Raw genomic sequence first — 11,746 nt, forward strand, 5'->3', positions numbered from 1 at the left:
AAGGTGGCAGTCGTGTCACAGTCGACGTGAGCGGCCAGCCGAAAGTCTGACGTCACACGAGTTGAGACTTGTTGCTGCCTGTAATAGTGGTAGCATGACAAGAAAAAGTTGAGAGGACTTGAATGTCTGTACCTGTCTCGCCTATTTAGCGTGTTAAGAGTGAACAGTCTCGTTTGTCGATGCTATCGGCGCGATCTTCCCTCGACGAAGACCTCTCCTCTTTGAATATTCACTTTCCAGCCCTCCCTGATCAACATCTTGCTTACAGCAGGTCCGATCCTACCTATGCCTTGAGCACTATGCGTTCCAAGACCCACGATGATCTTGTACCCGTCACCGACTCCGCCAACGATATATTTTCTATCTCCAAGTCTTTCCCACCAATTCTCGACACTGTTTCTTGCTATTCTGACAGCATGTTCGACACTAACGCCATGCAAATCGAGACTGTTCGCTGTTGATTGTTGACCTACCAGTGAGTCTGCGGCTGACGCGATGAGCTCCTTATGTCGTTTTCGTTGTTCGTGGCCAATCTCTGCGTAATATGCCGCGGCTGCTCCCATGAGGTGATCCGATTTTCCACGTCGATATGCTGCGGAGGCTTGTGAGAAAGCTTTACTGGCCTGTACAGAGTGCACACCAGCCTTACCTGCCAGCAAAGCAGGATCTCCGGGCACGGTGGAAAGCCTGGCCGTCCTCTTCGGAGCCTCGTCCTCAGATAAGTTTAGAGGAGTATATTGTGCTACTAATTTGCCTGTTTGACTTTCCATGGGACGCTTTAGAGTGACATCCAGTAGATCCTTTGCTGCCGATGGTATCATTCGCGCGAGCAGGAGAGCGCCATATATTTGTTTTTCAGGAACTGCATCCAGTTCGAATCGTAACTCGGCCACCTGCAGCTCAAGCAGCTCATCACCTTTGATTTGTGATGCATGGGATTCCACTTCTTGAGTGATCAACGCTCTGATTGTCTGCGCTATATTGGCATTGTTCTGGTGGTAAACGGATCTGACAAAGGCCATTGGCAGATGTGTCCTTGAAACGATGAATTCAACATCTTCAGCAGCACTTCGCCAGATATTGCTCGGAGTCGTAGCGCCTGATGAATGCGCGCCGTCTGATAGATAGCCTATATCGGTTTCCTGGTTCCGGCGAGTCTTCTTGCCTTTGGACTTCTTAACCTTCCCATCTCCCGCAAACCCTTCAACGCCTTTCGGGACAGAGGGCGGAACATAGTTTCGATCTGCATCGTCGTGAAAGAATGATAGATTGAGCAGCTCGTCAATACTTCGTTGGATGTCACCGTTGCACCTAGCAAGAGTCTCCACTATCTGTATAGTTTCGATGGTCGGGAACAAGTCCTTCAACCAGTTCTGTTTATCAATGGTCGAGCCACCTTCCAAACCGTAGGGCAACTCAGTATATTTGCCCTCGACATGGCTGATGTCCAATTCTTTGGGACAAGGATGTAAGTCAGATATTCCAGAAGTAACACTAGCGATCGTGTCTTCTAGGTCGGTTGTACTGGCCCTCTGATTGCTAGAGGCTGTACGACTATGTGTTTGTGTTCCAGCGACCGCCGAGGTCTCTTGCTGTAACGATGGTGCTAGCTCTAATTCCTGTTCGACAACTGCCTGCTCTTTCAGGTCGGCCAGTAATTGGTCAAGCTGGTTCACTTGTTCTTCATTCCGTAAATCGTAGTCACTAGCAATGGCAATGAACAGTGACTCCTCGAGTGGTGGACAGTATTTGCGGAGTAGTCTCTAGGCTGCGATCAGTTGGTGAGTCAAAGATATAAGTTAAAACAAAGGAAGTGTAACGCACCTCTTCGTGAGACATGCTGGCGCACCTGGACGTGTCGTCACTTTCGATTCTTCTCTTGTAGACTCTCGCGATGCTCGCAGACGTCAGACACTCGCGTAAGAATCTGCTGGGACTGATCTCGTGCTCGTGGTTCGTTGCATTCTAAGCAGTAGAAACATCTTTTTTGCGAAGGAATTCAGGTGAAAGCGCGACGCTGAAGTTTCCAATAGAGGAGCGTTGGAATCACTGGTAGATCTTGGTAAATTACTCGAAGAGCGAGACTCGATCGTTCGTGGTACAGAAGGTGGAGAATAATGGTCGTGACATGCAGGAACAGAAACGAAAGGATCGAGGCGTCATAGTCACTACGACGAATGCACACTGTAAACACTGTAGCTACAAGAAAAGCTTATCAGAACGTCTGAATTGAGAATCATCTTCATGAAGATTGAAAGAGCTATCATCACATCGTAGCTCGTTTGCGCTCACAGAATGCACACTGTGTTGCCTTACACCTCTTTCCAGGTGTACCCAGTTCGACTGCCTGGGTCTGGCGTCTTTGGTGCAGCATTTCTATCAGCAAATGGATCATCACTATCGTCAGATTCGTAATCACTCTCGCTCTCGTCATTCTGTACTGATTTCGTTCTAGTGATAGATGGTGGTGGTTGCGGCATTGCGATGTTGTTAGGTCGTGGAGGCTTGCTAGGTGGATTCACCTCCATTGCAGCGAAACGCTTCTCGGCCTCCCGGATGGCAGAGTCATCTGCTTGCTTCTGTCTTCGGGAAAGATGTGCTGCTTCCTCCATTTCAGAATCTGAATCGTCGTCATCGACACTTTTGTCCATAACTTCGAACGCCATCAGACTGCCGATGAGGCGCTCATTAGCATCTATCAGCCCACCAAGCAATTCTTCCGTCTCGACAAATTGGATATAACGAAGTATCTGCCGCCGCAAGTTTTTGCAAGTCTCGAAACGCTTCATAACTTCTGCGTCATCACTGACACGTTTATTCTCACGGTTCACCAATTTCAAGGCGTTGTTGAGGTTCGAGGACGCTACGGACGAGCCGGCAATGGCCTGTAGTATAGCTGGTCTTTCTTTCTCCAGGTTAAACATCTTTTGTTTGCTCTTCTTGTCCTTCTTTACCTTGTTCGTGCCGAACGTTGACGAGGAAGAGAGACTGATAGGAAGATGCCTCATCCGCGATGTTGACGCAGTAGAATCGCCAACAATGCTTGAACTTCGAGCTCGTCCTATTTCCTCCTCTTCATCGTGCCGAGCAGCCTCTTCCGTCTCGCGCAGAACTCTACTCTGATCTCGACGTTGTTGAACTGTCGGCTGCTTCTTTTTCGGTAACTGATTGTATAGGGATTTTGCTCCTTCAAGACCTGGCTGTTCGGTAGAGCTTGCTACCCATTGACCAAACAAACTCCTACATTTCTTGCGTACCTCTTCGTCTGACATGGGGTCGATTGCAGCAATGCGGAGCCGCTCTTGTAGAGGTGGATCTGTCAGTATTGCTCTTTGCAATCGTTGTCCGCAGTTTTGTAATAGCCCATCGAGAATAGTCAGTGCTCTTAGCTGTCGATGTACGCTTCCATACTTGAGTTTCTTCCGCAAACCTCGTGCCACTTCTGAAGGTCCTGTGGCTTGCAGCTTGACCACCTCGAGTAGATCGGGAATGCCGGCTAGGTCATCTTCTTCGTAGCTCTCTGATGTGAGTTGTTCGATATGGACGGAAACGGCAGTATATGGCTTTTTCTGCTTGGAGTAACGATATCTTGTCAATAGCTGATATCTTCTTTTGGAAGTGCAATAGCAAATAGCAGCGTGCTTTAATTCAACCCAAAAACGATGAAGCCCTTTTTCCCGAGGACGTCTTCTGGGCTGGAAGACGTACTCTGGCACTGTGGGTAGAGTTGTAGGATATGCGTCAACAGATACACGACGTCTTTTGCGAGTACATTGCAGACAATCGTGGGTGCCATCTCCCAATAGAGGAGCGGACTCTGCTCTTCGATGTATAGCCTGGCGAGGAGGGCTACACCTTAGGGTCTGGGTGGGTAATTCGGTAATACAAGCATCTGGGGCGGAAGCTGGGGCAGCGACAATAAGCCAGTTGAGGGGGTTCTTCGACATTTTCGTATGGACGCAGGCAAGCAGGAACATGAACGACAGGGCACATGTGGAGGGGAGCTGCTTGCTATATGAAAAGCACTTACCGAGCTTGAAGAGAACATTTCTGTGGACCGCCTCGTCGAGTATGCTCAAACATGGAGTCCACGGGTCTGCAGAGGCGAAAGGAGGTGAACAAACAGCCTGCTTACGACGGGGGAGGGAGGTGGAAGCGGGAACGAGCATGGATTGCGGTGTGGCAGCACGCAGCCTAGCCAGCTCGGCGGCTGAAGAAAGAGATGCCCGGCCAGAGGCTAAAAGCTTTTGTGGCTTGCAGTGCGGGAGCGATGCGGTTGTGGATGGCCCCTAAAGTGCTTCGAGAGGCCAGACTGAGGGCACATGGGCATCCTACAGCTCCATTTCGTCGCAGCAGTTGTACTTCCTCCTTTATGTTTGTTTTTGGCGCCGGCAAGAGTTATAACAAGCTGTCACTATAGAAAGTATTCGCGGGCCTCGGCCTATTTTATTTGCTGACTGCTGTCTTTCAATCTTACTTGATCCAAGTATTATGCTTTGACAGCCTTTAATTGGAGTACAGTATAGTACGTGAAAGCAGGACTGAAGGCTTGACACGACATGTAAATTTCATGAATAGCCAGGTGTGTCAATATGCAGCCTGTACCATAGCCTTGTCGTACAGAAGCTCTAGCGGTGACGGGGAGGACCCCCTCGTGAGAGTTGTATAGATTTGTACCCGGGCGTGACAACGTGTCAAGGCTTGCAGAGTTCCCACTAATCAAGAGCCGTTCGTTCACCGGCGAGACGCGAACCAGTATCCACACATTGTGCAGCAAAAGCAACTGCTTGGCACCCTTGTATACAAAAATATGTCGCGTCTTGTGTTTGCTCAAGTAGTGGGAGTAGTGGCACAGCTAGCAGCTCTCCCTTTCCTAAGCCACGTTTCAGCAGGCAATGCTCGGGAGCAGCCAGCCGCAGAGTGTTCTGTAGTCCTCTATTTAAATGAAGGTTCTGGATCTCAGACCGTGCAACAAGGTTCTCGAATTCACGCTACTGACAATACAATCTCGGCATTCCGTTCAACCTTGGAGTCGAATAGTTGCTGGCTGTACTTCTAAAATCTACCGATCGGCAGTAAAAATCTCCAGCCAAAGTGCACAAAGAACTGAAATTACGGATTGAAAGTGCCATTCGAAGACAGTGTTGTCCTGCAGGTCTGTGATGAATCTGACGAAGCAGGAAAGTCCATTCTCATCGAGCTGGTATGCCTGTGCAACACCCATCTTATCTCAAACCACATGAGACAAAAGAACAAGCTCGCCACGCCTGATAGCTTATCGTAGTGTCATACCGGTGTACGCTTTATCGATATTGCGGTACGCAAGTCCAGGCAATTTGCAAGCATCGAGGTCGACTCGGAGTATTATGTTGTAGCCAGACACCTCTAGCCAAATCATTAGGGCGCCATGAGCCAGCCACCTAGCCACAACTCGATAAGCCAGACATGCTATCGATATGATGCACGTAAGTGGTCTACTTGTATCTGCTGATAGCCTCAAGACAGCCACAAGATCAGTATCACTCTGTGGTAGCGGATAATTTGCTCTCCAAGGTGAGTTACAGAGTTGACAGTGTTACCATCCCGCCTGACATCCATACTCGAGTAGCATGCTCGTGCAGACTAGGCGCTAGGCGCTAGGCACTACTAGTACATCATATTGGTCTTATACTAGTATGTCTGCACAGAGCGACCTTCTTCCTCAGCCGACATAGTCTGTTGCGGTCATGGTCAATCGGTGGAGCATTATCAAACACGTCAAACATATTGCGTGTCGCACTGCTGAACCTGTGTGACGAGTACTTCAAACACATGGGAAACCAGAATCGTCCCTCCATCTCGTATCGTAGATTTATTTTTGTGTTAGGAATTGCGATCATCCTGGCCTCCTTCTTTCATAGTCAATCGTTTCGCCGCACCGCGTCGATACTTGGCCATTTCTCATACTTCAGTACAAAGACATTGAGTGATTCTCTTCATACAAATACAAGGCTACTTAGCAATATGGCGTTTGAGAAGGAACTGCAAGTGGCTCAGCTTGCCGTTGCTCGTGCTAGTATCCTTACCAAAGCAGTGTTCGCAGAGAAAGCTAAGGGCACGATCTCGAAGGAAGACAAATCACCTGTTACTATTGGCGATTATGGCGCTCAAGCCTTGATTATTTGTGCTATCAAGCATAATTTTCCACAAGACGAAGTGGTGGGCGAGGAAGAAGCATCGTCTTTACGGGAGCAGAAAGACCTGAGTTCGAAGATCTGGAATCTGGTCAAGGATACAAAGCTGTCGGATTCCGATAGCGATGCCATCCTAGGAGGACCAATTCGGAGTGAGGATGAAATGCTACAGGCTATTGATGCGGGTAACAGTGCCGGAGGAAGCAAAGGCCGCATTTGGGCCCTTGATCCCATAGACGGCACGAAGGGGTTTCTAAGAGGTGGCCAATATGCTGTTTGCTTGGCCCTCATGGTCGATGGTGATGTCAAGGTAGGTGTGCTTGGATGCCCAAATCTACCCGTCAAAGACTCAGAGCCATTGAAGGAGGACATGGGCATCGCTGCGACTGATGCGGAGGGCTATGGTGTGTTATTTTCGGCTGTCCAAGGTGAGGGAGCTCGAAGTCAACCATTGACAAAAGGTTCGGTGTCACAAGGCCACTCAATCTCTGTGAGTAAGGTGACCGATGTCACTCAAGCTGTCATGTGCGAGAGTGTCGAAGCTGGTCACTCCAGCAAAGGTGACAATGCTGCAATTGCAGAGAAGCTTGGCGTGACAGGTCGACCAGTACAGATGGATTCTCAAGCCAAATACGGATCTGTTGCTCGAGGTGCAGGTGATATCTACCTCCGCTTGCCCGTGAGGAAAGATTACGTGGAGAAAATCTGGGACCACGCTGCTGGGGATCTGATCGTTCGAGAAGCTGGTGGGCAAGTGACTGATATCCACGGCCAACGGCTCAACTTCAGCCTCGGTCGTACTCTTACAGAAAACAAGGGTGTCGTTGCAACTCCAGCCGACATCCATGCGCAAGTTTTGGCAGCTGTGAGTGAGGTTCTTTCTGCTAAGTAGCAGTCCTGCCGAATATATGCGTGGTAGCCTGGTCGATATGAATATAATACTGCAACCACCGCCAATGACAAAATTGTACCAGCTCATTTGATCTTCTTAGCTTTCAGCCTTATGGTCTCATCGTTGACAAATATACCCTTCCCCTTGTACGGCTCAGGTCGCCTCCACTTGCGAATGTCTGCGGCGAACTGTGTTATATCGTGCTTCTCAGGTCCTTCGAGCAGTATCCTTGTAGGCTGCGGTACTGTTGCTTTGACACCTTTCGGTACACCAAGCTCAACAGGGTGTGCAAAGCCCAATTTCAAAGACACGAACTTTTGTCCCTCGTACTCGGGCTTCTTGGTAATGGCCTTGTCCTCGATTGTAGCTCGGTAGCCTACACCCACTAGGCGGAGAATGCAGATGTGACCTTCAGACACCCCGGAAACTGAGTTTTGTACGTGCGATCGCATTGTGCCTGTCAATACAGTCAGAGTCAAGTTCTACAGCAATCCTATCACCGTCATACCCCACATCGACTTCTGATGTTTAATTTCTGGATCTGCAACCGAGATTGTTACTTTTCGATCAGGTTCATCATATTGAGTGACAATGTAGGCAGGAAATTTGACAGTCAGTTGACCTGGAATTGAGTTAGCCATGACTTCACTTTGGTGAGTCTCATTCACGAACCTTGAGGTCCTACCACTTCCATGGCAGACGTGGGACTGTCTATATGACGGCCTAACGCGTTCGCTCGTGGGAGATTGAAGAAACGCACGTTAACATCGGGAGGTATGGCTACTGGAGCCATGCCTATCCGCGATGAACATGAGCTCGACGTCGAGAATGCTCTTCGCGACAGCACAGGTACTTGACAGCTTAAGACCTCCTGCCTCGACCGTGCTTCTTGCAATAGGCATCTCAGTGGTTGCCGAGAAGCGCTACACGCCATGTTGTTGATCGTAGACTCAGGATGGCTCTTCTATGGATTTGCGACAACGACGAGACCAAGGATATATTGCGACTGATGATGAGCGAAGTGATCAGAACAAACCAAATAATTCGATGGTCAACTTGAATCGACCGAAGCTGCACCGATAGCACTTGTGCCAAAAAGGGTATGGTGCACTTAACGCGAAATCCTAGGAAAGAGCTACTCGTCCAGAATCTTACGCGCTCCTTCCTCTTCTACAATTGAAGCAGACAATTTGAGAATTGAGAAAGAAAAACCATGAAAGTGTCTCCAGCTCCACAATTGCACTATGCGTCCTGCCGTCGTGATTCATACAGATCGCGGTCTCACATGCTCGACTGGAATCCGAATAAGCGGCTGAAACACGAAGCAGGTGACAGCTAACATTCGTAGGATTCAATAGAGTTGTCGCCGGTCGGTGAAGCCTTCTGATCGACGGTAAGTTACAGCTCCACTGGACGTCGTCAACCTGTCTTTATATCTTCTGGATCGAGACATAAACCTGCCAGACACCCAACTCCTGCCAACCCTCAGCGGTCCCCGATCTACAGAACATGCAGATCTAGTCACACTACCATGACGAACTACCTTCTCAGATCAGCAAGCAAGCTGACGGTACTCTTGCTATTAGCAGCTTGCTTCCTTCACGTATCAGCCGCGCCAGATATCTTAGCTGGTATAGTCAACTACTCAAGCTGCAAGCATAAGACTGACGAAATAGGTTGGGCTGATGCAAATGCCTGCGATCATCCCAGTGAGCTCGAAAGCATATCCAGCCTTCTCACGACTCGTGGCGGTTCCGAGATCCAATCCCTGGTCAACGCGAAGCGCATCGTACAGGACTTGTCGTCATCCTCATCTTGCACGTATGGACCCACCGCTCGACTGCTGAAGCAATGCAAATTGATCAAGCCGAAGACACAGGATCCGACTTCTGATCAGCAGAAAGCAAATGTCCAGGCCACATACGGCATCTCTATGGCGCTTTGCGAGGCACGGCAAGCACAGGTCTCCATTCCATCAGCCTGCTACGTCTTCGAGACTATGCTTGATCATCCAACTCCAGACTCCTCTATCGTGATCGCACGCTCGGCTGACATCCAAAATTGCATGAACGAGCTTTTCGATACTGCGTCTTGGACCAGCTATATTGCCTTTCGTGCACAGTCTGCCGATCTTTGTGATTCCTCACGTGTGGATTACCAACGGGAAGAGTTGTTGGAGACCTACAGACAAGCCACGAACGTGGTTCCGGAGATTTTGGAAGCCCTCAAAGGCCATCATTCGGAGATCCAATTCGCCATGTCAGACCTTCGAGAAATGGCAACCAACATTGCGGAATCACAACACAACGTGATCACTTCTAACCACGCACAAACGGAACAGTCGAAAGAATATCTGCGCCAGATGTCTCAATACGTGGAATCCTACATGGCGGTGGTGGAGGATTCTGGCAAGTCGTGGCGGGCGAGCATGAATGAAGCAGTTGAGCAAGCCGTTACCGTATATACCTTCTTACTTGTTGTACGAACCGTACTAACTTAAGTAGGATCTGGCTCTGATGAACGACAAAGTCAGCAATGTGCAGGTGAGTTTTGCCGAGCTCTACGCTACAGCCGCCGAAGCCCTCTCTGGCACGACCTACAATTTTGAAACTAGTGTCGCAACCATGACAAGGGAAGCCAGCAACTTCGTCGAAAGATTACTTGACCTCAACATCGATGATCAAATGCACAAGATACAGCAAGGTATGAGTCTTGGTCAGGCAGCCGCCGCTGAGTTCGCCGAAACACAATCGATGCAAAACCAGATTGCTAAAGAACAGCTGAGCGATAGTTACAATCTTCTCCAGATCATCAAAGACAGCCATGGCCAATTTCATCAGATCAAGCAGACCCTAGATCTTGTACCAACCTCATGGATTGAGAATATGCATCGAATTCAGCAAGCCTTCATACGCATGCGAGCCGAAGCGACATACGCTTTGCTCTTCTGCGTACCCTCTCTTCTCCTTTTACTCTTTGGACGGCCACGTCTAGCGACTGTTGTTTCTCTGATCTATGGTAAGAGCTCTATAACTGCTGGAATAACACATGCTAACGTTGGGAAGTTCTTACGCGTCTGATCTGGTCTGTTGCGTACAATTTGCCATTTTCGTTGTCCGACATACCCATCAGTATCGAAGACCTGAGATTGCTTGCGCTTTGCTCGGCTGGAGCTATCTGCGCGGGTGGTTCTGCTGCTATATTTGGTGGCCTGGTAGCATCCTTTTTAGCTAGGCGCAGGAAGGAGAGTCGGGCTACTGACACAGAATCAGCATCCACACTAGTCAACAGGAGATCAGCTGGGCAGTTTTCGACGAACACAAGAGAGGACAAAATGTTTCGACAATGCACGAAGCAGGATCTTGTTGTGCTCGGTAAGATATTCGTGTCTTGCGTCGAATTAAGGCTAACGACAGACAGAACGATCAACAAGATGGTCCACAGTTCCACCAAACATGCCCTAAGACGCTCAGTCGATCGTGACACTTGTCTATTGCACATCTGTCGTATCGACATTGGTTCTCTGACATATACATTTGCCTTTCCGTTCCGATCAATTCGCGAACAACAAGGCAGCCGACGATTTCCAGCTTTCTTTGCATTCGACCCAGCTTTGCTATTTCCAACATATCGACACACACGACCACCGCAGCCCGCTGTGTATATACGAGCATTTGATGAAGCACGAAGAACGGCTCTGCGACCGAATCGGGAGATTTGCAGCATTATATCTCAGCCATTTGTTTGGATATTTAGATAGCTATAGCTAGTTACTCGCGCACTAGCTGCATATTCTTTGCTTTCATGCAAAACCAGAATCTGAAATATTCTGCTGAGTTTCTCTTGTGCCGCACAGTTGATTTAAGATAATAAAAGTTAAGCAACGAGGCACCAAATGCCGCCAGCAAGCCACACTAACGACCTCGCAGCGTGCAAGACAGCAGCCTTCGTACTGGTCGTGTATGTTTCTGCATCCTCATCGTGTCCATTCCACATGCTCCTTTTACTCTGCCCCTCGCTCTGACCTTCCTTCTTCTCACTTTCATAAGAAGCTCTTCTCGTTAAATAGACGTCCCTACAACGGTCCCAACACACCCAAGAATCAACCATAGGGACTAGAGCACCGATCAAAATTACAACACCAAGCACTTGCTGTACCGCTGCTCTGACAGCGTCATCCACAGACTCTGGCGCTGCAAGGAGACACCAGTATCCAGTCAGAGTGAGAACGGTCAATCCTGCTGTGAGATTTCGGATGCCGAGGGCGTGAACCAGAGCTAATTCGCGAGCTGTTGGTTCCTTGGAGGAAGATCTGTTTGTGGGTAATAAGAAGGTACTGGGGTTGGGGGCTAAGATGGAGGTTATGGTTGGCTTTGAGTTAGGGACAGGGATGCCGTAGATGCGGGCTGCGGCGATGGGGTCGATGAAGCTGAAGATGCCGACTGTGAGGCCGCCTGTGCCGATTAATGTTGTTAGGAAAGGTAGAGCTGAGGGGTGAGTTAAGACCCGAAGGGCCATGAAGTTGGTGGTCTTTGCAATACGTGGTTCTTGAAGTTCGGATGGATAAATGGGTAGAGACACAAGGCACCGATTTAGGAAACAAAGTAGCTGCTCTGACCCCTTGAGTGGATTGTAGGCGCTGTGGTTCCAGTATTCCTAAAAGTGTGTCTGTTAACTATAG

The 11,746-nt window shown here is 49.1% G+C and overlaps 6 protein-coding genes across 6 annotated transcripts; 2 read left to right on the forward strand and 4 right to left on the reverse strand.

Annotated features, from left to right (window-relative positions):
* Positions 1–182: 182 nt before the first annotated feature.
* LTR64_003107 (uncharacterized protein) lies at positions 183–1,839 on the reverse strand (the record flags this gene model as incomplete). Its single annotated transcript, XM_064897470.1, has 2 exons — positions 183–1,763; positions 1,825–1,839. 2 exons carry the CDS (start codon positions 1,837–1,839, stop codon positions 183–185), a joined length of 1,596 nt encoding a protein of 531 aa, XP_064756420.1.
* A 473-nt stretch (positions 1,840–2,312) lies between these two features.
* On the reverse strand, positions 2,313–3,947 carry LTR64_003108 (uncharacterized protein; the record flags this gene model as incomplete). Its single annotated transcript, XM_064897471.1, has 1 exon — positions 2,313–3,947. The coding sequence occupies one exon, from the start codon at positions 3,945–3,947 to the stop codon at positions 2,313–2,315; it is 1,635 nt and encodes a 544-aa protein (XP_064756421.1).
* A 2,056-nt stretch (positions 3,948–6,003) lies between these two features.
* Positions 6,004–7,065, forward strand: MET22 (3'(2'),5'-bisphosphate nucleotidase; the record flags this gene model as incomplete). The annotated part of the gene is made up of 1 exon (XM_064897472.1): positions 6,004–7,065. The coding sequence occupies one exon, from the start codon at positions 6,004–6,006 to the stop codon at positions 7,063–7,065; it is 1,062 nt and encodes a 353-aa protein (XP_064756422.1).
* An 83-nt stretch (positions 7,066–7,148) lies between these two features.
* On the reverse strand, positions 7,149–7,858 carry MRPL6 (54S ribosomal protein L6 mitochondrial; the record flags this gene model as incomplete). Its single annotated transcript, XM_064897473.1, has 3 exons — positions 7,149–7,522; positions 7,574–7,687; positions 7,738–7,858. 3 exons carry the CDS (start codon positions 7,856–7,858, stop codon positions 7,149–7,151), a joined length of 609 nt encoding a protein of 202 aa, XP_064756423.1.
* A 738-nt stretch (positions 7,859–8,596) lies between these two features.
* LTR64_003111 (uncharacterized protein) lies at positions 8,597–10,529 on the forward strand (the record flags this gene model as incomplete). Its single annotated transcript, XM_064897474.1, has 4 exons — positions 8,597–9,523; positions 9,570–10,083; positions 10,131–10,439; positions 10,486–10,529. 4 exons carry the CDS (start codon positions 8,597–8,599, stop codon positions 10,527–10,529), a joined length of 1,794 nt encoding a protein of 597 aa, XP_064756424.1.
* A 412-nt stretch (positions 10,530–10,941) lies between these two features.
* Positions 10,942–11,583, reverse strand: LTR64_003112 (uncharacterized protein; the record flags this gene model as incomplete). Its single annotated transcript, XM_064897475.1, has 1 exon — positions 10,942–11,583. The coding sequence occupies one exon, from the start codon at positions 11,581–11,583 to the stop codon at positions 10,942–10,944; it is 642 nt and encodes a 213-aa protein (XP_064756425.1).
* Positions 11,584–11,746: the final 163 nt, after the last annotated feature.

This window comes from Lithohypha guttulata, assembly GCF_036872675.1.
Source record: "Lithohypha guttulata strain CCFEE 5908 chromosome Unknown scaffold_2, whole genome shotgun sequence".
Classification (NCBI taxonomy): Eukaryota; Fungi; Ascomycota; class Eurotiomycetes; order Chaetothyriales; family Trichomeriaceae; genus Lithohypha; species Lithohypha guttulata.